The 26,768-nt window shown below is 42.4% G+C and overlaps 1 protein-coding gene and 1 long non-coding RNA gene across 6 annotated transcripts in view; one reads left to right on the plus strand and one right to left on the minus strand.

Moving 5' to 3' along the window:
- Positions 1 to 993: 993 nt before the first annotated feature.
- PRC1 (protein regulator of cytokinesis 1) overlaps positions 994 to 26,768 on the minus strand; it is a 29,105-nt gene continuing 3,330 nt past the window's right edge. The window contains exons 2-15 of one of the 5 annotated variants that reach the window (XM_044761111.2): positions 15,761 to 15,893; positions 15,417 to 15,539; positions 13,717 to 13,950; positions 13,469 to 13,639; positions 12,837 to 12,986; positions 12,093 to 12,240; positions 11,147 to 11,283; positions 8,791 to 8,886; positions 7,558 to 7,704; positions 7,234 to 7,344; positions 4,746 to 4,856; positions 4,065 to 4,164; positions 3,623 to 3,664; positions 994 to 2,043 (exon numbers count right to left, since the gene is read on the minus strand). In XM_044761111.2, the coding sequence (XP_044617046.1) occupies positions 3,645 to 3,664; positions 4,065 to 4,164; positions 4,746 to 4,856; positions 7,234 to 7,344; positions 7,558 to 7,704; positions 8,791 to 8,886; positions 11,147 to 11,283; positions 12,093 to 12,240; positions 12,837 to 12,986; positions 13,469 to 13,639; positions 13,717 to 13,950; positions 15,417 to 15,539; positions 15,761 to 15,893 (1,681 nt within the window). In that variant the 3' untranslated portion in view covers positions 994 to 2,043; positions 3,623 to 3,644. Of the gene's footprint in view, positions 2,044 to 3,480; positions 3,665 to 3,987; positions 4,165 to 4,745; positions 4,857 to 7,233; positions 7,345 to 7,557; positions 7,705 to 8,790; positions 8,887 to 11,146; positions 11,284 to 12,092; positions 12,241 to 12,836; positions 12,987 to 13,468; positions 13,640 to 13,716; positions 13,951 to 15,416; positions 15,540 to 15,760; positions 15,894 to 26,768 lie in introns of those variants that run through there. The other 4 variants (XM_044761082.2, XM_044761104.2, XM_044761097.2 and 1 more) reach the window with 4 other exon arrangements.
- Positions 14,009 to 17,491, plus strand: LOC106832044 (uncharacterized). Its single transcript, XR_006521204.2, has 3 exons — positions 14,009 to 14,133; positions 14,497 to 14,543; positions 17,381 to 17,491. It is a non-coding gene; the product is annotated as an uncharacterized lncRNA (long non-coding RNA).

The following is a 26,768-nucleotide window of genomic DNA, read 5'->3' on the forward strand; positions in this document are numbered from 1 at the left end:
CTGCTTTATATGTGGGCTGTTGCTGCCACAGCATGGCCGACAAGTGGTATAGGTCTGTGCCCAGGATCCAAACCTACAAAGCCATGCTGCCGAAGCAGTGTGCGCCAAACTTAACCACTAAGCCACAGGGCCGGCCCAGCAGCTGTATTTTTAATAGCCAAAAACTGGAAATAACCCAAATGTGAATATACATAATTGAATAAACTGTAGTATATCCATACCATGGAATACAACTCAACAAAAAAAAGAAATAACTAAGGATACAAGCAACAATGCAGATGAATCTCAAAATGATGAAATAGTCAAAGAGTCAGACCCAAAACTAATACCTATTATATGATAAAACTAGAAAATGCAAACTCCTCTATAGTGACAGAAAGCAGATCAGTGGGGGGTGGGGGTGGGGCAGGGAGGGAAGACTTATAAAGGAGCAGGAGGAAACTTTTAGGGGTGATGGATGTTAAGTAACTTGACTGTGGTGATGGTTTCACAGATGTATATACTATGTCAAAATGTATCAAAGTATACACTTTAAATATGTGTTTTTTTAATACTAAAAATAAAGGTTATTAAGAAGCCAGGCAAGCCTTACCCTATAGAAGTTAGTCCTGTTAATGATAAAGAGTAGTGAAACCAGAGGTTTCCTTAACACTGCCTCAGCCTCTTTATACATCAGGAATTAGGTTTTTTATTTCTCAAAAAAAACTTCTCTCAGAATATAAGATGTTCTTAAACGAAGAAATGCACAAAAGAATATAAAAATCACACTCCCGACTGAAAATTTCTTATATGTTCTTTTAGCCTTTTCTGTTTTCCGCAGACCAAACCAACCAAAAAGTGATTTGGGAAAAAAACCAAACACCACAATATATCTTTCTGAAATGTAAGTATACACATTTTAATTTATTCTTAAGAATATATTTATATTTTAAAAACAGGACCTGTATACGTATGACTAAACAGCATGGCTGACAAAGATCAAGTCCACACTGGTAAGCTTTTGAGAACCATTTAATGTGCTGACAGAAGTAGTGGCGCAGACAGGATAATAAATAGTGCTTTGGGGAGAGCAGTAGTGATCGACAGGATAGGTCAAGAAGGAGCCTCTTCGTGGACGCCACAGCAGGAACAACTCCCCAGTACTGACATGTGCAAAATTCCAGATCTCCACGACAGAAATGGCCCAACCCATCCAAACAGTGTCCCAACTTGGCTGGCAACTGCAGGGGACAGATGAACTCAGGCATAACGGGCACAGGGATGGGGGACAGGACCCAGAGAAAAACTGAAGAACTCGAGTTCAGACAAGCACGTGTGTTCACATACACATGCCCCCACCAAGGGCACTGCACTATATAACAGAACTGTACACAGTTTAACAAAGGAGCTCCCAGCCGCCCCATCACCTCTTTGGCTGTCTCAGCTTCTGACATGCAGACATCCTCATCAGGTGGAAGGCTGTCGTGTGGTAGGGACAGGCCTTTAGGTGAGAGCAAAGCTATCATAGCTATAGCATTAACTGAATATCTCTAAACAAAAAAGATATTAATTGCTAATTATAAGTGTACAAGCCAAAATTACTTCATGTCCCATACCCCAAGGATGGGCATAGTCAATCATTTTCCTACACAATGGTGAAATAAAACAAGCCCTTGATCGTGCTTTAGCAAGAGGAATTATGGGGCAGAAAAAGAAATTAGATTCAATATGCTAAAATTTGCACTTAATGCTATGAACTAAGTTTTAATGTGTTTGTTGAATCAAAATAAAACCAAGTCTCTAAGGACCCACTAAGCCTATTATGGAGTTTCATCTGTAACACTCATTTACTTCTGTAAGTTAGGCCCATGGTAATGGAACCTCTCGAGGCTTTCAAGGACACCTAAATTTAAGAAAAATGAAAACCACCCCTCTCTAATTAGGTCCAGTCTTGGCACAGGAAGCCACAGCTGGCTGACTGATCAGGGCTTCTCAGGACTGGATGTTGGTCGAATTGAGGATTCGAGAAGTAGCATCAGATTTGGAAGCCTTTGAGAGTTCTCGCTGTTGAGAAATAAATAACATCAGTGGCAGTACTGCCCCTCTCATGCACGCCCTGCCCTTGTAAGCATGGGTGAGTGTCAGCATGAGGTCCCTGAGGGCTGCTTCCCTGAGACAGAGGTCCCTAGCCCAGCACAAGCTGTGTTAGGAACAAAAGGTGAGGGACTCTGACCATTCTTAGTCACGGATTAAGCGTGTGCACATATGCCCTTGACCGTTTCCTCAGCCGGTCCATCCTGTTAAACCCTCACAGACAAGCAATCCCTTATACTTCACAAAATACTCTGTTGTCAAGCTAGGTGGGCAACAAGCTTTGGTCTTCTGAGCCCTTTCTAAAACAATGGGCCAGACCATATATCTACCAATCCCTGGGGCTGAGGGCCTTGTAACCTGCTGGTGATTTGATCTCATGCTGGAGCACATGGTATAGAAGCAGAAGATAAAGCATGAATGACCTTTGAGAAAAACTGATGTTAGTAGCGGTTAGTCTACTGGCTTTCGTGCTGCCTGGTGGCGTCTACCAGTCATAGCAACCAAAACCAGATGAACCTGTCTAGGCCTAGCCAGAGGCAAGCAGGTACATTTAAGCCCCAAGTGGATGAAATGGGGCTTGGCTGAGCAAGTGAAAAAGAGGAAGCTGGACCCTCTGTCCAGCAGTCAGCTCGCCAGAGTGTCACACACCCACTTCTATAGGTAGAAGCACATCAGTCCTGTAATTTGAGAAAAGTGCCAGCATGTGAAGCTAGCTTCAATGCTCAAAATGAGCTATCACCATGGGCAACTGTCCCATTCTCCATCACTGCAGCAACAGGAGAGCTGGCGCCCTAGGCTTTACTCAGTATCCCCGCAAGGGTAAGGAGCAGCTTACCTCTCAACAGAAAGATACGAGGGAAGAGGGAACACACATTGTTAAGTAAAGAGCACTGCAGTTAAGTGTTAGTAAATATGGACTAGGTTACTAGGAGCTGAAGAACATTCTGGAATTTCTTTCTTCCAGTGTCTCTCATATGCTTTTGCAGCTCAATGTGGTAGAAATAGGCAAAGGCAAGGAAATGAGTGATGGCTAGCTCAGAGTAGACGGAAAGTTGGTGATTAGCCCCGAGGGGTTAGTAAGGCATATACTCCAGGAAATAATCAGCACACAGGTCAAGGACCTCATAGGCAGCACACAGCTGGGGCTCCCCTCCCCACGTGATGGACCTCTGTTCTTTCCAGCACATTGGAGGCCTCTGATGTCACAATTGGGGAGGGTGAAGGTTTTCTGTTATGAAATAACATGATAAAAAAGCTTTGCCTGACTTTAGGTGGGGCTGAGAATCCAATTCAAGTCTGAACAAATTTTCCTGTTAATCAGCAGGTTAGTCAGTCTGTTGGAACTTAAGCCAGATATTTATTATTTTTGAAGTCTGTATTAGGATTTTCTGCTTCCTTTGTAAAAAAAAAAAAAAAAAAAAAAGGGTCTGTGATAGTACAGCTGAGATTATTGGTTAGTGTAGCCCTGTGCCCAGATGGAAATGAAGCCAGCAGATGACAGATCAGTTTGGAAAAGGGACATGGGACATGCAGGGGTTGCCATACAGACCTGAAGCCCAACAGTGGAGCTGTCAGAGAGGGATGGATCCTTCTAAGAACAAAGAATTAAGACAATTACCAAGAACTCCACCAAGAGAGCACAGGGCAGCTGATCAGCAGGGTCACCTCCTGCAGCCAGGGAATGGTATTTCTTAAGCAGAAGGATCCAAGGTAAATGTCTAGTTGCTGCTGCCTTCTGTCCTATATACTCCCCTTAAACCACCCCCACCCCACGCCATGGTCAAGGCAGGAAAGGGATTCTCAGCCTCCAAAGAACCGGCCTAACTAAAAAGCTGGGTGCCCTGGGGAAGATACCGACTCTGCCCCAACTGTGTGCTCCCCAGAGACTGGTAGATATTAGAAAAGGTGAATTACCGCAAACTCAGAATAGGTGCTGGCAACAGAATTAATGCTGAAGTTGCGCTGGAGAGGGGCCGAGTTGGGGTACCCACCACTCAGGATGCTGCCATTGAGCTCCAGGTTCTCCTTGTTGGCTCCATGCCTACTGGCATGGGGTGTTTTTTTTCCTGAACAGCTGGAAGTGACAACTGGCTGCAGAGAAAGGAAAGACAGATCAATGTATCATCCTTATAATGACTACAACACACACACATAAATGCAAATTGTCAAAGGCTGATACCATCTTTATATTATTCATGTGTCTGGAATCCTGTACTTCTGGTTTAAAGAAATACAAATTCTAAACGATCTGCAGAACACCTGTCTTGAGCACAGTCTGTAAAATACTTGAAAGACTGGACGCGTTTTAGCACATACTCCCCACCATATGCGAGAGTACCGGACTGTGTCTAGTGATCCAGTGTCACTGGGCTGGAACCCACATGCAGGGACTCCGCTCAGCAGCAACTGAAGACTAGACTTTAAACTGAGCCTAGGGGCACCATCACCTGCTCTTGAGTGTCCCAGTTACACCCCGTGCTTCCCTGATGCTGGTGGGGCTCAAAAGGACCATTCTTTTTCTGATTTAGTTTTTTGACAGATTTGCTAGCTTACATCTGTCATCTCAGCATCTCAATGATAACTGAATCTTAGAAACTGGAACAGATAGGTGGGGCCCCTGGGTAAACAGGGTGGGACAGTGCTGGGGATGTGTTTGTACAGAGCACACTAACCTTGCTGCCAGAAGGTGGAAGTCGAGACACAGGAGAGCGGTAGATCGTCCCCCCAAAGATGGGCCGAATGCTACTGTTGGCCGTAGCATTGGACATGGTGGTAGTGTTCAGCTAAGGAGAAGAATAGAGATTACTGATGTGAGTTACATGCTCAGCAACCCATCCCTACACTACAGAAAAACGAGTATGGGAAGCAGTCTAAGAAAGATGGGTTTCCATGGGGAATCGCTTTGAGGAAATCTGTGAAAAGTGTTCACAGCCTATTTATATCTAGCAGACGGAACTATAAAGTGACACAACCATTTTGTTTTTCAAAGTTAAACACTTAGCATATGACCCAGCCATATCACTCTTAGGTATTTACCCAAGAGAAATGAAAGCACATATCCATACAAAGACTTACACATAAATATTTATAGCAGCTTTATCTGTAATAACCACAAAACTAGAAACAAGCCAAATATCCATCAACAGGCAAATGGATAAGCAAACTGTGGTGCAGTCACGCATTGGAACACTGTTCAGCAAGAAAAAGTGGTGACCTATTGATACATGCAGCAACAGGGATGAATCTCAAAAACAATTATGCTAAAGGACAGAAGCCAGACAAAAAAGGACATGTAATAGAGCCAGCCCTGGTGGCCTAGTGCTTAAAGTTCCGTGCTCTCCACCTTGGTGGCCCACGATCATTTGCTAGTCATGGAACCACCCCACCTGGCTGTCGATTGCCATGCTGTGGCAGCAGCTCACACAGAAGAACTAGAGGGACATACAACTAGGATATACAATCATGCACTGGGGCTTTGGGGAGAAGGAAAAAAAAAAATCTTAAAAAAAAAAAATATGTAACATATGATTCTATTTATGTAAAATGTTAGAAAATGCAAACTAATAAATAGTGACAGAGCGAATTTGTGATTGCCAGAGGCTGAGGGGGAAGGAGGAGAGGAGGGGGAGGCGGAAGGGAACACAGGCATGAGGAAACTTCAGGTGTGACGGATATGTGATCATTGCCTTGATTGTGGTGACAGTTTCATGGTGTATACATATGTCAGAAGTTATTAAATGTTGTGTCAATTTTAATAAAGCTGTAAAATTTTTTTAGTTAACTCTAGGTGGATTAAAAACCTTAAAATGGAATAGCAAAACTATTAAAATCGAAGAGACAAACTAGGAAATAACAATGTAGAAAAATATTTGTATGGCTTCAGGTCATGGGTAGCTTACTTACAAGGTACAAGAAGTACAAATCATAAAGAAAACAGACTAAAAACATTTTTATTATATTAAAATTAAGAACTTTCTGTTCACCAGCAAGACACCATAAAGAGTAAAGAGACAAGCTACACAAGACACACACAAGTACTGCCAATGAGCATGGCAAAAGGTTCAACTTCATTAGTAATTAGGGAAATAAAAACCAAAATCATGAGACATTACTTGATACCCATCAAATAGACAAAAATTTAAAAGTCAAGATTTTCATCACGTGTTGGCAGGGACTGGAGCCACCTCGACACCAAGGTACTACCACTGGGAGCATGGATGGGTACAACCCCTTTGCATCACTGATGGGAGGGTTAGTGCTGCCAGGACTTGAGAAGTGTGTGGATACAGCCCTCTTGAGAGCAAGGGCTGGCTCACTTATCTCTGTATTCTCAGCATCCAGCACAGACGTTCTCAAACTTTTAATTAAAACACACCTTTCTAGAATTGAATTTTAGTGTTTTTAAAAGTTTATTTTCATAATAAAAAATTATGTGTTAAACTACCTAATATCAAACAATATGGAACTAGTTTAATAAAAGTGTGTCAAGAGGATAGAATATACAGCTAATAACGAGCATACATTTGAAGAAAGTTTGATGCTATAAAAAAAATCACAACCAATACCAAAAAGGCAGAAATCAAAATTATATAATATGATCTCTATTTTGTAAAAACACATTATTTTTAAAAACCTTTTTAAAAAGCAAGAAAAATACTCTCAGTGGTTCTCTTAGATGATTTTTTTAAACATTTCATATGTTACAAAATATGAGTTGAAGAGGGAAAAAGGAAATGATGCTCCACTTCCTTTATCAAAGAAAAAGTTAAAAAAGGAGAAACTCCCGATTTCCTGTTCTGGAGATTCAGGAGTATTAAGTATTCTACTTACAAAACATGAAAGTCTTCTTTCACATAGTACCATGGTCACTTGTCGGAATTCTGAAGGTTTATCATTGCAGAATGTTGGCAGGTACTGGCCCCCCTAAGTTTAATCTGAGGACTCAACAACTGGACACATCAAAGCTGGCCATGCCTGACAGTCACTGTCCAGTCTTCTCAGGACTAAACTGCACTCCTCCATTCACTCTCTCATGTGGACTCGGCCTGGGAGGCCAGGATAGCCCTTCCCCATCTCTGCAGGACAGAAGGCAAGAGACAGCCCAGAGCCCTGTCCTCAGCAATCCCTCGTCAGTAGTGGTCCACAAAGCCTCACGCTTACCTTGCGCACTTTGCCTGGCGTGTTGGGTGCCAGGCCTCGCCGCTTGTTGGGTGTTCGAGGAGCACTGCCATACAGCATCTCTGTCTCTGTCTGCTTCTTGTTCTTTAGTTGCTGTGTGAAAATCAGAAGCAATAGTGATAAATCCCAATAAGAGAACAGGTCTGAGATGGGAACAAAAGCAAGGCCAGAAATCTGGTGCCAAGTCTCTGCAACCAGAGCTAAAAAGAGCTGCGGTGGGCTGCTGCTTCCCCAGCCCAGATCCCTGGCAGATGCTGGGCTGCTCACATTATTATCTTCTCCTCTTCGCAAATTGTGTTCACTTACTCTTTCCTGCTTGGCTCGCTCTTTCTCTAGTCGATGCATCTCCCACTGTTCTGTCACATACTCCATGAATTTCTGCCCATTCACCACAAACGCTTTTGAATGCTCCTGTTCCCACATGTCGATCCGTGCCTTCAACTCCTCTTCCAGCTGAGCCCAGACACAAGGACACGTTAATTACTTCCAATCTTTGGTATGAAGCCCAAATGATTCTCCCAAAGAATGGCTCCTTCCTCCCAAGAGCATCATTAGCCTAACTTCAGGTAGCTGGACCCATGGAGGTACAGGTCAGAGTGGCCAGAGATCAAAGCCTAGGGATGGTTCTTTCACAGTACACATGAAGGTGGGAAAAGGCAAGAACCCAGACTCTGCCCACTAAGGTTCTGGGGCCTAAAGCTGGAGGCGGCACTGGGGAAGATGGGTGACATGAAACAGGCAGTGGACATTAGGAGCAGCACTACCTGGGTTCCAACCTGGAAGCTACCTCTCACTGGCTATGAAAAGGGGGCAAGGTACTTAAGTTCTCAGTGCCTCAGTTTTCTCATCTGTAAAAATGGAAATAATACCAACCTCACAAGGACGTTATAACGATTAAATGAATAAATGGAAAGCACTTTGAAATAGTACGTGGCACTTAATTTAATAAATGCTGTTATTACCAAAATAGAGAATAGGAACGAAGCCCACAGCACTTTAAAAAGCTTGCCTTGGGTTACAGGCTGAACTGTGTGCCCCAAAAGTCATATGTTGAAGTCCTAGCCCCAGTACCTCAGAAAGTGGTCCTTTATTTGAACACAGAAGTAATTAAGTTAAAATGAAGTCATTAGGGTGGGTCCTAATTCACATGACTACTGGTGGCCTTATAAGAGAAAATTTGGACCCAGACACATAGAGAAGGAAGACCATGTGAAGACACAGGGAAGAGATAACTACCTCCAAGCCAAGGAGAGAGGCCTCGGAAGAATGCCTCCTTGCCAACCTTGATCTCAGCCTTCCAGCCTCCAGAACTGTGAGAAAGTAAATTTCTGTGGTTTAAGCCACCCAGTCTGTGGTGCTTGGTCATGGCAGCCCTGGAAAGCTAATGAACCTTCATATTCAGTTGCTTATACTAGGAAGGCCTAGTATAAGCTTCCTATCTTTGCCTAAGCTTTGGAAGAGAAGAGTTTTGTGGCAAAATGAGTCAAAGCTGCAAATATACAAAAAGTGAAGTATTTTGGAGCCAAGCAACAATATTACCTTAGGGAGTGTTTTTTGGAGCTTCGCTCGTTGCTTTTCTTCTTTTAAAAGATTTCCTCCACGATTCGTAAATCGACTTGGATCTGAAGCTTTTCTCTGTGAAAAATACATTTTTTTTTTTTTGAGGAAGATTAGCCCTGAGCTAACTACTGCCAGTCCTCCTCTTTTTGCTGAGGAAGCCTGGCCCTGAGCTAACATCCATGCCCATCTTCCTCTGCTTTATTTGTGTGACGCCTATCACAGCATGGCTTGCCAAGCAGTGCCACGTCTGCACCCAGGATCCGAACCGGCGAACCTGGGGCCACCGAAGCGGAATGCGCGCACTTAACCACTGCGCCACTGGCCCGCCCCTGAAAAATACATTTTAATTAGCATAAACCCCTAGACAGAACAATTACTTCTGCTATGATGCCTTGCTCTCATCAACTGATAAATATTATTAAGTAGACTTTCCAGGAGTCTTGCATCCCATCCACTCTCAGCAGTGAGAAATGGTGGCGTTCTGAAGCGGGGGAGCGGAGGGTGAGCACTCCCGGGAATAGGCAAGATCATCCACTGGCGTGCAGGAAAACTGCTGTTTCCTTTTCAGTCTAAAAAGTCTAAGACAGGCTTCCCTATTTAATGCACAGTGTCGCTGGTCCCTTCCTTGGTTTGGCTGTCAAAAGGAAATGAGGTACGCAGAGGGACAAGAGGGGGTTCTACACTCGGAGAGCTTGGTGGTGGCACCCCTACTTGCCCCCTTACTTCTGGCATATTGAGACAACGCAGCTTAAATTAAGGGGTTTGCCCAGTTAAGGGGTTTATAGATAATCTGATATTTATGAAATTAACCCTCAAAATGGACAAGTAAAAAATGTAAAGTGGTAGGTTTCTTATTCTTCTTTTGTTTCTATTCTATCATATATACAGTATATCAGAACATGAGTATATAACTTGTAAATATAAATTAGGTCTCTACACTCAAAAATAGGGTCAGATAATCAGAAAAGTTTAGAAACAATCTTGACAATTTGAGGGCCAAGCTTGTAAAGAAATTCTATTTCCCTTCCAGACTGCTTGTTTGGTGACTGCTTATAAATGCTCACTAAAGGGGATGGTAGTTTCTTTTTTCTTAAATACTGGCATGTCTACAAAGGTTCCTTATTTGGCTCTTTATTGACATTTACTACTCCTGCTGCTTGCTTTCAACCAAAGTAAAGAGTCACTGAAGACTAGGACACCTGTTCTTAAACAGCTATAAGATTTCAGACAATTCTCTCCACTTCTGAGTCCTAGTGTCCTGCCTGTAAACTTGTGGGAGTTGAACTCAGGATTCTAAGAAGGCCCCTTTGAGCTCTAACAGAGAATGAGTCTCCTTGAATTGTGTGCCCTACATGCCTCATTTGCTTCATTCTAGTCCCAGCCCTGAGCTCTAAAATGCCTTGGGAACCAGTATATGCAAAGTCTATCAGAAGAAAAGGAATTCAGAGTAAAAACATGTGCCCCCAGGGCCAGTCCAGTGGCCTAGTGGTTAAGTTTGTGCGCTGTGCTTCGGCGGCCCAGCGTTTTGCTGGTTTGGATCCTGGGTGCGGACATGGCACTGCTCATCAGGCCATGCTGATGCAGTGTCCCACATGCCACAACTGGAAGGACCCACAACTAAAAATACACAACTATGTACCGGGGGGCTTTGGGGAGAAAAAGGAAAAATAAAATCTTAAAAAAAAAAAAAAAATAGTACCCCAATACCCAGACAATGTTCTATGAAAATAGCCAAAGTTGGAATGGTAGAGAATATTAGTTGTGTGCCCCAACACCCATTCTTTCTCCTTTCTTAGTAACAGAACCCACATTTACCTGTGGCAGCAATTCTCCCAGCCTCACCAGCAGCTGGTGTGCATGTAAGCAGAGGTGCTGTGAGGAGAGCCTGGGAGGAGCCCTTAGTGGGGCTGGAGGGGCCACGCCTTCTGTGTTCTTTCCTCTACCACGCTGCCTGAAGTGCTAAGGTGGGAGCTTGGGAGCCACCCTGGCCCTGAGGATAAGGCCCACACATTAGTGGGAGGGGAGCCATGAGAGGGAGAAGCCTGGGCCCCTACTGACTGTGGAACTGCCATACCTCCCCTGCACTACTTACCTCTGGACTTTATGTAAGAAACTTCTACTTTATTTAAGCCATTAATTTTGGGTTTTTCTCTTATATGTTCCTGCATATACAAGCTTAACAAATACAGATAAGTTAGCAGTAATTCAGAGATTTAATACCAATATGGTATTAGAAACTGGTAAGGAGCAAAGGAAACTGGACTCAGACCCTAACCAGGGCATGGTTTCTGAACACTTTATTGTACTCTAAGGAAAACAAAAACTAGGACACTACCTCAAACTCTAAGAAGAGCTTCCAGCTTTCTTCCCATTTCTGGACACCTTCAAAGAGTTCTTTGTGAACCTCATAGTAGTTTCTTAACCGCACAATCTCGGCATCATGGAGTTGGAGCAGATTTTCTGTGTAGTCCTCTGCAAGATATAGGCCCAGTAATTTTAAAAAATTCTTCTAGTGTTTAGTATCCCACTTTACTAATCCTTTGTCCCCCTAAGATGGAAATATTTTTCTTCCTTATAGTAAAAATGGTACAATAAATAAGTCTATATTATGGATAGTAAAAGCCAGGTTTGTCACGATCAGCCTGGGAGTACTAGGGACTAAAGGACTGGAGTGTGGACTAAAATGATTCAGATTCTCAAACCTCTGTCATCTCTTGCCTTGTCTTAGTTTCTTTCATATTGTCCCTTTCTACCCTGCCCAGTAGAGGGTTAGGTCACAGATAATGTCCAAAAACACTTGTTGAATTTAGTAAAGACAGCCTTACATTTATATTCAGTTCAGGTCAGACCAGAATTCCACTGGGCGCTGGGCTCCAACTCTGTGGGCTCAAATGTGGGCTCTGCCATTGACCTGCTTGCTGTGTGCCTCTGGGCTAAGTTGCTCAACATTTATGTGCCTCAGTGTCCTCATCTGTTGATATGAGGATTAAGTGAGATCCTATTGTTAAGGGTTTGACACTGCATCTGGCATAGAGTAAGCACCTGGTAAACTTAAGCTTCACAAGTACAGGTTACAGTGATATACTACTTCAGAAATCAAGAGAGCCCTTGTTTCCTAATAGCATGTGCAAATGGTTCTTTGTACAGGAATGGCAGTTTATGCTGAATGGCTTGAAAAGGTGGCTATATCTGTTCAGCAGAGGAAATACTTCCTGGTGAATGTATGCACTTGTAAAAGACAAGTGAGCAGGCCAGCTGAAGACCACCGCTTCTATACTAACCAGAATAGTAAGGGGCAAAAGCGTTTCTCTGCTCCTGGCTGTAAAAACACTGGTCCCAGTATTGAGCCAGCTCCACTCGAATGGCCTCAATCACTTTCTTCATGTTTTGCATCTTGAGTTCTTCCAACCGATCCACTTCTAATTGCAGCTGAAACAAAGAGACCTGTTAAAGGTGCCTGTCATGCTTTTATATTCATGGAGATTTGCAAAAGTTTCCCCCTCACCTTTTTTTTTGTGCTGGGAAAGATTCGCCCTCAACTAACATCTGTTGCCAGAGGAACATCAGTTCCTCTCTCTCTTTTTTTTTTCTCCCCAAAGCCCCAGTACACAGTTGTATATTCTAGTTGTAAGTCCTTCTAGTTCTTCTATGTGAATCGCTGCTACAGCATGGCTACTGACAGACAGTGGTGTGGCTCTGTGGCTAGGAACCAAACTCAGGCCGCCGACGCAGACCACACTGAACTTTAACCACTAGGCCAGCAGGGCTGGCTCTAAAAGTTCCCCCTTTTCAAATAAAATTACAACACAAAGCCACCGGGGTAAATCAACACTCTATAACATTATAGGAGCCAGAAATCTAAGAAATGTACACAAAAGATAGAAGATGAACAAGCTATTGCCAACTTTCTCTGATGCTTGTATTAAAAACAAACTCACTCAAGGCAGAAGCGGTAAAGACATCAGACTTGACACAGAAGCTCTGCTCATACAGACTGTGGACCCAGCGCCTGTTGGGTTTCTTACCGCTTTCTTGACCTTGGCCTTTGACCCAGTCATAACCGTGGCCACAGCTTCTCTCTCTTCTGCGGGTATCTGCAATCTGTCCCAGAGCTCTCGGATCTGAGCTCGCAGACCCTCACACACTGCTTCATTTTGTGACTTTCGCATTTCTAGCTGTAGCAAAGAGAGCCGTGGTTATAGCAAAGGCAGCAGCACAGAAAATGCTAGCCCTCTGGCCTCCCACAAAGACAGTCTGGACCCACATGGAGAAGAAGCACTTTTACAAGATTGTGAAGAGCCGTGTTTTGATGACTTCTGAACACCAACTGTAAGGCTGTCATTATAGTAGGATCTCAAACCCCAAGACTTGGATTAAAATTTTGAATTAAAAAAGATTTTTTTCAATTAAACACTAAGCTAATTCACATGACTATTATTTCATCCAAAATTTCAATTTCACATTCTTAGAGGTACATACACATTTTTTGTTAAAAAAAAAGAAAGTCAAGTTTGTATATCATATAATACTATTTTATCGTCTCTCATTCTCTTCAGTTAGACTGGCTCCTTATTTAAGACTCAAGGAAAAAAAACTCGATTTTTTCAAATTGCTGGAGATGCTGGAGATCCCAGGCCGTAATCTGAATAGACCTTACCTGCCGCAGCAACTTCTGTAGTGTTGTAATGTTCTCCAAAGACAGGCAAAAGGCATCTTCATCTTCACACACCACATCTCTTTCAAAGCTGGTGTCTGGGGTGTGATCTAATTCTTCCATACACAGTATGATCTGTCTCTTTAGGTTGACAAACTCCTCATGCCTGGACGCCTATAAAATAAGATGATTAGGAGCTACGCAGAGGAAAGTGAGGCGACCTTTGAGGAAGTGCGAATGCAGCAGTATACCTTTGCCTGCCTCAGTGTTGCCACATGCTGTCTGAACTGGCTCAGCTCTTCTAAGCTGGGAACCGAGGTGCTGCCAACATCATAGTGGGGCATGCAAAGAATTTCACACAGTTCCTGATCTTGTTCTTGAAGTAGTTTCAGTTCCTGTTTTCTCTCCTTTTTCTGTTTTCGCATGAGTTCTACCTGAGTGCGCAAATCCTTTTCTAGTTGCAGGATGGTTGTCTCTCCTTCTTCCTGGAATATAAGACAATGTACCACTGTTCTAAGGTTCCAGGTGGATTTCTTCCAAGGAAGAGAAGGACAACGGAAGAAGGCTAGGATGATGGACTTTTAGTTAAACTTACAAATAAGTCAACTCATGGCCAACAGAATATGGCACAAAGAGGATCCCCTAAGGAAAGCATCTAATAAAGAAAGGTACCAGGGCACTTTGCAAGAGGTGAAAATTGGTTGGAAAGCTTGCTTTGAGTCGGCTATAGGGTATTATATTTAGCTCGTAACTAAACGCTCAACCTAATAATCCTAAGAACATCACCTAACGAGTAAAAATTTAGTAGTCCTTGCTCTACTCCTAACTGATGAACAGAAAAAAAAAGTGGCAGTTCTATGTCCTATTCAACACCGGTGAATTAAGAGCTCTCATGTAATTTAAGGGAGAGGGGCTACTGTACACCTAACCTCTCATTAAATTTCACATCGAAATTTAAATTTAAAAAAAAAGTCCAAATGAAACTATTTGTCCAAAATCAATGATATTTATGCCATTTCTGTTAATTCCAGGAAACCCCACTGATGTCATGGTCTGCCTGATTGCTCTTGGCTGCCAGGTATGAAGTGTCCTTAACGCTTTAAAAGCAGTCTCCCTCCTAGGCTGACTCCATCTAGATATCTAGGCAGTTCTTCCTGTAACAGGGGGAGGGACCCAAGAACCTTATGGGTGCCACACCAGCCAAAGTGTGCTGTCCCTGCACCCACATCTGCTCTGATCACCTTCCCACACTCCACGTATGTTTTCATTTTTAGGATTCCAACACTATTTTTACTGGTTCTCCCCAGGGATATGTTTTGGGGCCCCATCTGTTATTCATTTCATCCTTGTTGGTGTCCTCATTTAAGCCCCTGACTTGTGCTGGGCCATAATACAGCAACCTCTCAGCTAGGTCCACGGTAACTGTGGCATGCTCTGAACTTGCCCATGCCCTCCTGATATCCAGCTATGGAGACATTTCTTCTCAAGTAGCCATTTTGGCTGGCTCAGTGGTATGCAGCTTCTGGATATGAAAAAACCCACAAAGGCAGGTTTTTGGGTAACTTTCCCTTGCATCACTAGTTACTTTTGCTTCCTAGGTGGTTCTTTTCATTTTCGTTCAAAGAAAGAATAGTATAGTACCATCTTGCCTGGCTTCTCCTCAGGGTTAAAAAATTTTTATATGCCCTACAAGTTGATAGCCAAAGAAAGCTTGTTTTTGATCAAACCATTGCAACACTTATTAGCTTCTTCACCTCTCAACAGGGTGGGCAACCCTTTACATAAGTGAACATTACTTTGCTGGAACTAATTAACCAGGCAGCGTGTTTCCTCACTTCTCATGTCCAGTACCACCCTACCCTACAAAGAAACTTTCCACTTGCAGCCCTAAGTCAAAGCTCCTTGCTAAATCTCAGACTCAAGCAGGATCCCCGGAGACCCGACCAGGTACCTGAAATGGCTCGACATGTAACTCGCTGCACAGGGTGTTCAGCTCTTTTTGACAGATGGAGATGCTTTTGATGAGCCTTTCCTTCAGGCTTTCCTCTTCAGCAATCATCATATCCAGGAGGTCCTACAAGAGAAAAAACAGTCCTATAAAAATTTAAGGCCAATGGGAAAAAAAAACCCAAACCAATAAATAACACCAAAACCTTCATAAATACAAATTTTTAAGAAAGGAATTAAAAACAAACAAAACCAGAAGAGCATGTGACATCCTAGTGTCACTTCTATATGCTATCTCAGCGATCTTACCCCGTCCCACTGCAAAGAGCCCAGTATTTCTCAACTCACCTTGATATGTTTCTTCACAACCTCGGTTCTTTGTAACCGCTGGTCCTCTGGAATCCCAATTAATTCCCATATTTCCCGAAGGTGATTCAGGGCTTTCTGGAGACATACTATGGACTCCTCTGCCAGCACCTCACTGAAAAGCAAAAGAGAAGTCAGTTACATGAGCCAGTGACTCCAGACTAAAAGAAGTATTTAAAGGAACTAAATAAACTAGTTTCTCAATGGCCTCAAGGATAAAACAAATTGAAAACAAGCATTCAGCTTAATTTATCTTTAACCACTCCCCTCCACTTCTCTCTTAAAACACGACAACACTGGCACAGCAAAATTGAGTATCATATTATATTGTGAAAATTCAATCTTCCTAATAATACTCAGAATCTGGACTTTCATCAATGACTCTACCTAAGCAGTATAAGAGAGAATTATAAATCCTTTTTTTTGAGGAAGATTAGCCCTGAGCTAACGTCTGCCGCCAATCCTCCTCTTTTTGCTGAGGAAGACTTGCCCTGAGCTAACATCCATGCCCATCTCCCTCTACTTTATATGTGGGACACCTACCACAAGTGGTGCCATGTCCGCACCTGGGATCCAAACTGGCGAACCCTGAGCTGCTGAAGCAGAACATAACCACTGCACCACCAGCCAGCCCCTATAAATCCTTTTGTTAAAAAAAAAACGGGCCGGGGGCTGGCCCCGTGGCCGAGTGGTTAAGTTTGCGCTCTCCACTGCAGGCGTCCCAGTGTTTCGTTGGTTCGAATCCTGGGCACGGACATGGCACTGCTCATCAAACCACGCTGAGGCAGCATCCCACATACCACAACTAGAAGAACCCACAACGAGAAATATACAACTATGTACTGGGGGGCTTTGGGGAGAAAAAGGAAAAAATGAAATCTTTAAAAAAAAAAAAAAAAAAACGGGCCGGCCCCGTGACCAAGTGGTTAAGTTTGCCTGCTTCACTTCGGTAGCCTAGGGTTTCACAGGTTTGGATCCTGGGCGCAGACATGGCACTGCTCATCAAGCCATGCTGAGGCAGTGTCCCACATGCCACAACTAGAAGGATCTATAACTAGAATATGCAACTGTGTGCTGGGGGGCTTTGGGAGAAGAAGAAGAAGAAAAAAAAAGAAGATTGGCAACAGATGTTAGTTCAGGTGCCAATCTTTAAAAAAAAAAAAAAACCAAAAAAACAGGAGCTTGCCGGTGGTGTAGTGGTTAAGTCCGAGGACTCCACTTCAGAGGCCCAGGGTTCACTGTTTCAGATCCCAGGCGCAGACACACACACCACTCATCAAGCCATGCTGTGGTAGGCATCCCACTTATAAAGTAGAGGAAGATGGGCTTGGATGTTAGCTCAGGGCCAGTCTTCCTTAGCAAAAAGAGGAGGACTGGCAGCAGTTAGCTCAGGGCTAATCTTCCTCAAAAAAAAAAAAAACAAAAGAAGAAGAAGATGGCAAAACTACAGTGAAAGGAAGCAAATTAGCTGCCTGGGATCAGGGCAGGGGATCAAGAGTAAAAGAGCACAAGGAGACGTCACCAAGATGGCGGAGTGAGTAGTCTTCTTTGTCTCTCCCCCTTCGAATCTACAACTAATTGGACATTCATTGGTTAACAAAGGCTATCCATATAGCACCTCAGGACGCCTGAGAGACCTGTGCTGCTATACATCGGAAGGCTGATGGACTTCCCCCCGGGAGGAGGTGGAGATAGGTGACCCACGGACAGCCTAGTACCTGCAAGTGACTTTCTTCCAGTGGACTCCCCCATAGCATCACCACGCACCAAGGGCAGGAGTGTTTGCACGCCGGCGGAGCGACGGTGGAAACAGGTGACTATAGCCCTACCTAAGCCCCTCGCTATTACACCTAAGCCCAGGGGGAAACTCAAGGGTCCTGCACCGGCGGCAGGGAAAGCCTCTACTCACCATTAGCGGAGAGGCTCTGCCTGGCATTCAGAACACCGGGAGGCTTCTGAAGAGGAGGATTCTGAGCAGGGCAGCAGCCCGCCAGCCGCAGCCAGACTCACAGACTCCGGCTGTCTCCCAGACGGGAAAAGGGCCTCCTGGAGATCCCGTGGGAGTGCTCTGGGGCTGGGTGGAGTTCCAGCTGCCAGTTTCTGCAACCCAGGGGGAAACTCCAGGGTCCCGCACCGGCGGAAGGGAAAGCCTTCACTCGCCATTAGCAGAGAGGCCCTGCCCAGCATTCAGAATGCCAGGAGGCTCCCAAAGAGGAGGATCCCAGGCAGGGCAGCAGCCCGCCAGCCACCTCTGGACTCACAGACTCTGGCTGTGTCTCAGAGGAGGCAAGAGGCTCTACCCAGAGATCCTGTGGGTGTGGTTGGGGGCTGGGTGGAGCTCCAGTGGCCTGGCTCCATGCCCCAGGGGGAAACTCCAGGGTCCCACAGCAGCCTCAGCGAAAGCCTCTGCACAGCACTAGTGGAGAGGCCCCAACCGGCAATCACAAGGCTGGAAGGCCCTGGGGCAAAAGTAGCACAGCTAGGTGAGCTAATCACAGACTGCAGAAGATACCTATAGCTCTGCTGTGACCTATAGTGGACAAGTGAGATTTTGTGGGCTCTGACAGTGACAGAGCTGTGAATATAGGTGATCCTGCTCCCGGCTGCTGGGAAAGCCCATAACACCACTGCAGACCCCAAGGAGGGAGCACGTCTAGGTGGTCTGCAACAGTAGGCACCAGCAGCCCAAAGCCCCCTTGCGACTGCCCCCACAGCTGAAGAGGGACCCCACAGGACCACTGTGACTACGAGGAGGAGCCCAGGTCCAGTCAGCAACAGCTGACAGGGTTCCTGGTTGGTGCAATCTAAACAGCTGCTCCCCCCCACATACCACTAGAAACAAGTGGAAGCAGTAACTAAACTCTCTATGTGGAGGCACAAATCCACGCCATCAAGCAGTATGAAAAAATATATTAAATCTCCAAACCAGAAGGAAAATGACAAGTACCTAGAAAACAATCCCAAAGACCATGAAATCTATAACCTAAATGACGATGAATTCAAAACAGCCATTATTTAAAAACTCAATGAGTTAAAAGAGAATACAGATAAACAACTCAACGAATTCAGGAGCTATGTCACAAAAGAGCTTGATACTATAAAGAAGAACCAAGCAGAAATACTGGAGATGAAGAACACAATGGAGGAGATTAAGAAAAATCTGGACTCTCTGAACAGTAGTGTCGATAATATGGAGGACAGAATTAGTAACTTGGAGGATAGGAATATAGAAATGCTGCAGACAGAGGAGGAGAGAGAACTAAGACTAAAAAGAAATGAAGAAACTCTCCAAGAATTATCCGACTTAATTAGGAGATGCAACATAAGGATTATAGGTATACCAGAGGGAGAAGAGAAGGAGAAGGGGGCAGAAAGCCTGTTCAAAGAAATAATGGCTGAGAATTTTCCAAACCTGGAGAGAGAGATGGAACCTCATGTGACAGAAGCCAATAGATCTCCAAACTTTATCAACGTAAGAAGACCAACCCCAAGGCATACAGTAGTGAAGCTAGCAAAAGTCAACGACAAAAAGAAAATACTAAGGGCAGCCAGGCAGAAGAAAATAACCTACAAAGGAACCCCCATAAAGCCGTCAGCAGATTTCTCAGCAGATACCTTACAGGCTAGAAGAGACTGGAATGATATATTCAAAACTCTGAAGGACAAAAACCTGCAGCCAAGAATACTCTACCCAGCGAAAATATCCTTCAAATACGATGGAGAAATAAAAACTTTCCCAGATAAACAAAAGTTAAGGGAGTTCATTGCCACAAGACCTCCTCTTCAAGAAATGCTCAGGAAGACCCTCATACCTGAAAAATCAAAAAAAGGAAAAGGGTTACAAAACCCAGAGCAAAGGAGATAAGTAGAAGGAGAATAACAGAAAGTAGCAGCTCTCCATCAGAACAGGTTAGCAAAAGTTAAATAAAACATTAAAGATAAAAGGAAAGGAAACACCAAGAATAAAATCTTGTCATTTTAACCACAAACTCACAACACAAGAAGGAAGAGGAAAAAAAAAATCTGACAATAACAACCTAGAAGGGGAAAAGAAAAGGGATGGAACGTTTTAATTTAAGGAAATAAGAGGCTATCAGAAAATGGACTATCTCATCTATGAGATGTTTTATACAAACCACCTGGTAACCACTAAACAAATAACAAGAATAAAGACACAAATTACAAATAAGAAGAAAGCCAATACAGAAATTTACCTACCTGAATTAGTAATCCAAAAATCATGGGAGAAGAAACAAAGGAAATGCAAGAGAACCTGAAAACAAGTGATAAAATGGCAGCGGGAGGCCCCCACATTTCAATAATCACTCTGAATGTAAATGGATTGAACTCTCCAATCAAAAGACACAGAGTGGCAGGATGGATCAAAGAACAAGACCCAACAATATGCTGCCTCCAGGAAACACACCTCAGCCCCAAAGACAAACACAGACTCAGAGTGAAGGGATGGAAGACAATACTCCAAGCTAATAATGAACAAAAGAAAGCTGGTGTCACCATACTTATAATCAGACAAAGTAGACTTCAAAGTAAAACAGATAAAGAAAGACAAAGAGGGGCAGTATATAATGATAAAAGGGACACTCCACCAAGATGACATAACACTTTATATATATATATATATATATATATATATATACGCACCCAACACAGGAGCACCAAAATTTATAAAGCAACTCTTAACAAAACTGAAAGGAGACATCAACAACAATACAATAATAGTAGGGGACCTCAACACCCCATTAACACCAATGGATAGATCATCCAGATAGAAAGTCAACAAGGAAATTATAGAATTAAATGAAAAATTAGACCAGATGGACTTAATAGATTTATATAGAACACTTCATCCAAAAACAGCAGGTTACACATTCTTCTCAAGTGCGCATGGAACATTCTCAAGGATAGATCATATCTTGGGAAACAAAGCAAGCATCAATCAATCCAAGAGGGTTGAAATAATATCGAGCATCTTTTCTGATCATAATGCTATGAAACTAGAAATCAACTACAAGAATAAAGCTGGGAAAGGGGCAAAAATGTAGAGACTAAACAACATGCTACTGAACAAATAATGGATTACTGAAGAAATTAAAGAATAAATCAAATATTACCTGGAGACAAATGAAGATGAAAACACGCCATACCAACTCATTTGGGACGCAGCAAAAGCAGTCCTAAGAGGGAAATTCATTGCAATACAGGCTCACCTCAATAAACAAGAAAAATCTCACATAAGCAACCTCAAACAACAACTAACAGAATTAGAAAAAGAAGAACAAACAAAGCCCAAAATCAGTAGAAGGAAGGAAATAATAAAAATTAGAGCAGAAATAAACGATATTGAAACAAAAAAGACAGTAGAAAGGATCAATGAAACAAAGAGTTGGTTCTTTGAAAAAAATTAACAAAATCGACAAACCCTGAGCCAGACTCACTAAGGAAAAAGGAGAGAAGTCTCAAATAAATAAAATTAGAAATGAGAGAGGAGAAATCACAATGGATACCAAAGAAATACAAGGGATCATAACAGAATACTATGAAAAACTATATGCCAACAAATTGAACAACCTAGAAGAAATGGATAAATGCCTAGACTCTTACAACCTCCCCAAACTGAATCAGGAAGAAAGAGAGAATCTGAATAGACCAATCACAAATAAAGAAATAGAAACAGTAATCAAAAACCTCCCCAAAAACAAGAGTCCAGGAGCAGACAGCTTCTCTGGAGAATTCTACCAAACATCCAAAGAAGATTTAATACCTATACTTCTCAAACTATTCTAGAAAATTGAGGAAGATGGAGCACTCACTAACACATTCTATGAAGCCAACATCACCCTGATCCCCAAACCTGACAAGGACAACACAAAGAAGGAAAACTACAGGCCAATATCACTGATGAACATAGATGCAAAAATCCTCAACAAAATTCTGGCAAACCGAATATAGCAATACATCAGAAAGATTATACACCATGATCAAGTGGGATTTATACCAGGGACACAGGGATGGTTCAACACCCGCAAGTCAATCAATGTGATACACTACATTAACAAAATGAGAAACCAAAACCACATGATCATCTCAATAGATGCAGAGAAAGCATTCGACAAGATCCAACATCCATTTATGATAAAAACCCTCAATAAAATGGGTATAGAAGGAAAGTATACCTCAACGTAATAAAGGCCATATATGACAAACCCACAGCCAACATCATACTCAATGGACAAAAACTGAAAGCCATCCCTCTGAGAACAGGAACAAGACAAGGGTGTCCACTTTCACCACTCTTATTCAACATAGTACTGGAGGTGTTGGCCAGAGCAATTCGGCAGGAAAAAGAAATAAAAGGAATCCAAATAGGCAATGAAGATGTAAAACTCTTGCTGTTTGCAGATGACATGATCTTATATATAGAAACCCTCAAAGAATCCATAGGAAAACTATTAGAAACGATCAACAGCTATTAGAAACGATCAACAGCTACAGCAAAGTTGCAGGGTATAAAATCAACATACATAAATCAGTAGCATTTCTATACGCTAACAATGAACTAACAGAAAAAGAACTCAAGAACTCAATCCCATTCACAATTGCAACAAAAAGAATAAAATACCTTGGGGTAAATTTAACCAAGGAAGTGAAAGATCTATACAACGCAAACTACAAGACTTTCTTGAAAGAAATTGATGACGACATAAAGACATGGAAAGACATTCCATGCACATGGATTGGAAGAATAAACATAGTTAAAATGTCCATACTACCTAAAGCAATCTACAGATTCAACGCTATCCCAATCAGAATCCCAATGACATTCTTTATAGAAATACAACAAAGAATCCTAAAATTCATATGGGGCAACAAAAGACCCCGAATTGCTAAAGCAATCCTGAGAAAGAAGAACACAGCTGGAGGCATTACAATCCCTGACTTCAAAACATACTACAAAGCTACAGTAATCAAAACAGCATGGTACTGGTACAAAAACAGGTGCACAGATCAATGGAACAGAATTGAAAGCCCAGAAATAAAACCACACATCTATGGACAGCTTATCTTTGACAAAGGAGCTGAGGGCCTACAATGGAGAAAAGAAAGTCTCTTCAACAAGTGGTGCTGAGAAAACTGGACAGCCACATGTAAAAGAATGAAAATTGACCATTCTTTTTCACCATTCACCAAAATAGACTCAAAATGGATCAAAGACCTAAAGATTAGGCCTGAAACAATAAGTCTTCTAAAAGAGAATATAGGCAGTACACTCTTTGACATCAGTTTCAAAAGAATCTTTTCAGATACCATAATTCCCCAGACGAGGGAAACAATAGAAAGAATAAACAAATGGGACTTCATCAGACTAAAGAGCTTCTTTAAGGCAAGGGAAAACAGGATTGAAACAAAAAAACAGCCCACTAATTGGGAAAAAATATTCACAAGTTATTTATCTGACAAAGGGTTAATCTCCATAATATATAAAGAACTCTCACAGCTCAAGAACAAAAAAATCAAACAACCTGATCAAAAAATGGGCAGGGGACATGAACAGACATTTCTCCAAAGAAGATATAAGGATGGCCAAGAGACACATGAAAAGGTACTCATCATCACTAATCATCAGGGAAATGCGAATCAAAACTACACTAAGATATCACCTTACGCCTGTTAGAATGGCAAAAATATCCAAAACCAAGAGTGACAAATGTTGGAGAGCCTGTGGAGACAAAGGAACCCTCATACACTGTTGGTGGGAATGCAAACTGGTGCAGCCACTATGGAAAACAGTAAGGAGATTTCTCAAAAAGTTAAAAATAGAAATACCTTATGACCCAGCCATCCCACTACTGGGTATCTATCCTAAGAACCTGAAATTAGCAATTCCAAAAGTCCCATGCACCCCTATGTTCATCGCAGCATTATTTACAATAGCCAAGATGTGGAACCAACCTAAGCGCCCAGCAACTGATGATTGGATAAAGAAGATATGGTATATTTATACAATGGAATACTACTCAGCCATGAAAAAAGACAAAATCATCCCATTCACAACAACATGGATGGACCTTGAGGGTGTTATCTTAAGTGAAATAAGCCAGGCAGAGAAAGACGAACTCTATGACTCCACTCATAGGTGGAAGTTAACATATAGACAAAGAGAACTGATCAGTGGTTACCAGAGGAAGGGGGGCGGGGCACAAAGGGTGAAGTCGTGTACCTACAACATGACTAACAATAATGTACAACAGAAATTTCACCAGGTTGTAAACTATCATAATCTTAATAAAAAATTTTAAAAAATGGAAAAAAAAAAGAGCACAAGGAAACTTTTTTAGGGTGATCAAATGGTTCTAGATCTTGATGGTGATGGTGATTACATAAGTGTATGCAATGACGAAAATTCAAACTGTATATGTAAAATGAGTCGATTTTACTGTATATAAATTACACCTCAAATCTAAAAGAAAAAAAAAAGGGAAGTAAAAGAAATAACTAATGTGGAAAAACAACAAAAAAAGTTGGGAGAGGGGCCGGCCCCATGGTCGAGTGGTTAAGTTCTCGCACTCCACTTCGGCGGCCCAGGGTTTCGCCGGTTCGAATCCTGGGCGCAGACACGGCACCACTCACCGGGCCATGCTGAGGTGGTGTCCCACATGCCACAACTGGAAGAACGCATGACTAAAGATACACAACTATGTACCAGGGGACTTTGGGGAGAAAAAGGAAAAATAAAATCTTGGGGGGAAAAAAATAGTTGGGGAAGAGGAGGAAAAAACAGAGCAAAAGAAGCCAGGCAAGCAAGCATATATTACTATGTGATTCCATTTATATAAAGTTCAAAAACAGGCAAAACTAAGCCATAGTTTCAGCAGTCAGGATAGTAGCTGCCATTGTCCTGGGAGGTGGTGACTGGGAGAGGGCACAGGAGGGCTCTTTACACTGATGAGTGCTGACTTGTGAAAATCCACTGAATTCACACTTGATATGTGCATGTTTCTGTATGTATGTTATTCTTCAATTACAAAAAGTTTATTTAAAAAAATTATTCATTGTTTATCTGAAATACAAATTTAACTGGGCACCTTGTTTTTTATCTTAAAAAATGTTTAAAAATGATAACCATTAGTCTGCTTCACATAACATTTAAAGATTAGAGATTTTCTCTCCTTTCTCTGGTACAACTGGATAACAAAGAGACTGCTCTGATGCCAGAGAAACTAGAGTCTAGATGTTTTTTGCCACTAGTCAGCCGTGAGGACTGGAATAAGTCACATAAGCTCTTTGTGTGCTGTCTACAAAGGATGGGGCTAGAGACTCTCACTGGCCCCCTCTCTCTCCCAGTGTATTCACTGGTTCTGTCAGTCACCAGCCAGCCTAGATCTCCAAGAACATCAGTTTCTCCAGAGGTTTTAATATATTCACATCCGAGACATTTCTCTAGCCAAAAAATCCCAATTTAAAGGTTGCCTGTCCTAGTTGAAGAAAAGCTTTTGCACAAATACCAGTTGCCTATACCAGATGGCTAATATCAATACCCAGATAATGAATAGTCTTTAAAAGAATTTACTGTACTCCATTCATTTTAGAAATATTAACAGGTTATTAAGGCATTTATTTAATATAATCTCAATTAACTAAAGTTCAACCAAAGAGCTTCCCCAGGTGAGTAATCCCTTTGCACTTCAATTTTAAGACAGAATGCACAAATCAAAATCCTAAATTTTGCATTTCATTAAAAATAACCTACAGAATCTAATCTGTGGTCAGTGTTCAATCTGAATACAGAACCCTGGTGTTGAGCCAGACCAGCCTGGGCTCTGGTCCAAGGGTCACTACTGCAGAGAGTGCTCTCCAGTCTGCTCCAGTTTGACTGGCCCAGCCCATCCTGGCCAGTCTCCACAAGACAACTAGGCTGTCTGTCCAGTCAGGTCCCTGCTGAACCACTCCCCTCAGGAAGCAGAGACTCAATCACCTTCAAAGGAAAAGGCCCTCTAAAACATCTCTCCAGGTTTGTCTCTTCATCTCTCCCACCCTGCACTCCCCAAGACTCCAGCCAAGTGAACTTCCTAAGCATTGCCTCCACAGTGCCTGCACTCAGCCATGTGTAGCTCTCAGTTTTTGATGCCAACATGCTTCTGCACATTACCTTCCACTTGCCACCACCTCCCTGGACAGCTGTGGATTTCTCAGTTGTTCCCCCACCCCCAGCCCAGTAGACCATAAACTTAAGCACAGGGACCACCACATCTTGTCCATCTTCATTTTACCAGACCCTAACACACAGGAACTGTTCAATAAATGTAAAATGAATGGCCTTGAATTCCTGCCAACTACCGCTGGTGCAAAGGTAAACTGCTACAGCTACTTTGGAAGACAGTCTGGCAGTTCTCAGTTAGACACAGAATTACCGTACAACCCAGCAACTCCATTCCTAGGTATTTACTCAAAGAAATGAAAACTTATGTCCACACAAAGCTTGTATACAAATGTTTACAGCAGCATTATTTATAATAGCCAAAAAGTGCAAACAACCCAAATGGCCATCAACTAATGAACAAGCAAATAAAATGTGATTTATCTATACAATGGAATAGTATTTGGCAATAAACCTCAAAAACATTATGCCAGGTGAAAGAAGCCAGTCACAAAAGACAACATATGGTATGATTCCACGTATGTGAAATATCCAGAATAGGCAAATCTATAGACAGGGAGATTAGTTGTTGCCTGGGGGTGGGGTAGGGGCAGGGGGGAGGGTGTGAAAAGGGGACTGACTGCTAATAGGTATAGGTTTTCTGAAGGGATGATGAAAATGTTCTAAAACTAATTGCAGTGATAGTTACACAACTCTGTGAATATACTAAAAATCATTAAATTGTACACTTTAAGTAGGCGAATTGTATGGTTTGGCGATTCTATCTTAATAAAGCTGTTATTATTATTATAATTTTTTAAAGATTTTATTTTT

Source organism: Equus asinus, chromosome 2 (assembly GCF_041296235.1).
Source record: "Equus asinus isolate D_3611 breed Donkey chromosome 2, EquAss-T2T_v2, whole genome shotgun sequence".
In the NCBI taxonomy this organism is placed as follows: domain Eukaryota; kingdom Metazoa; phylum Chordata; class Mammalia; order Perissodactyla; family Equidae; genus Equus; species Equus asinus.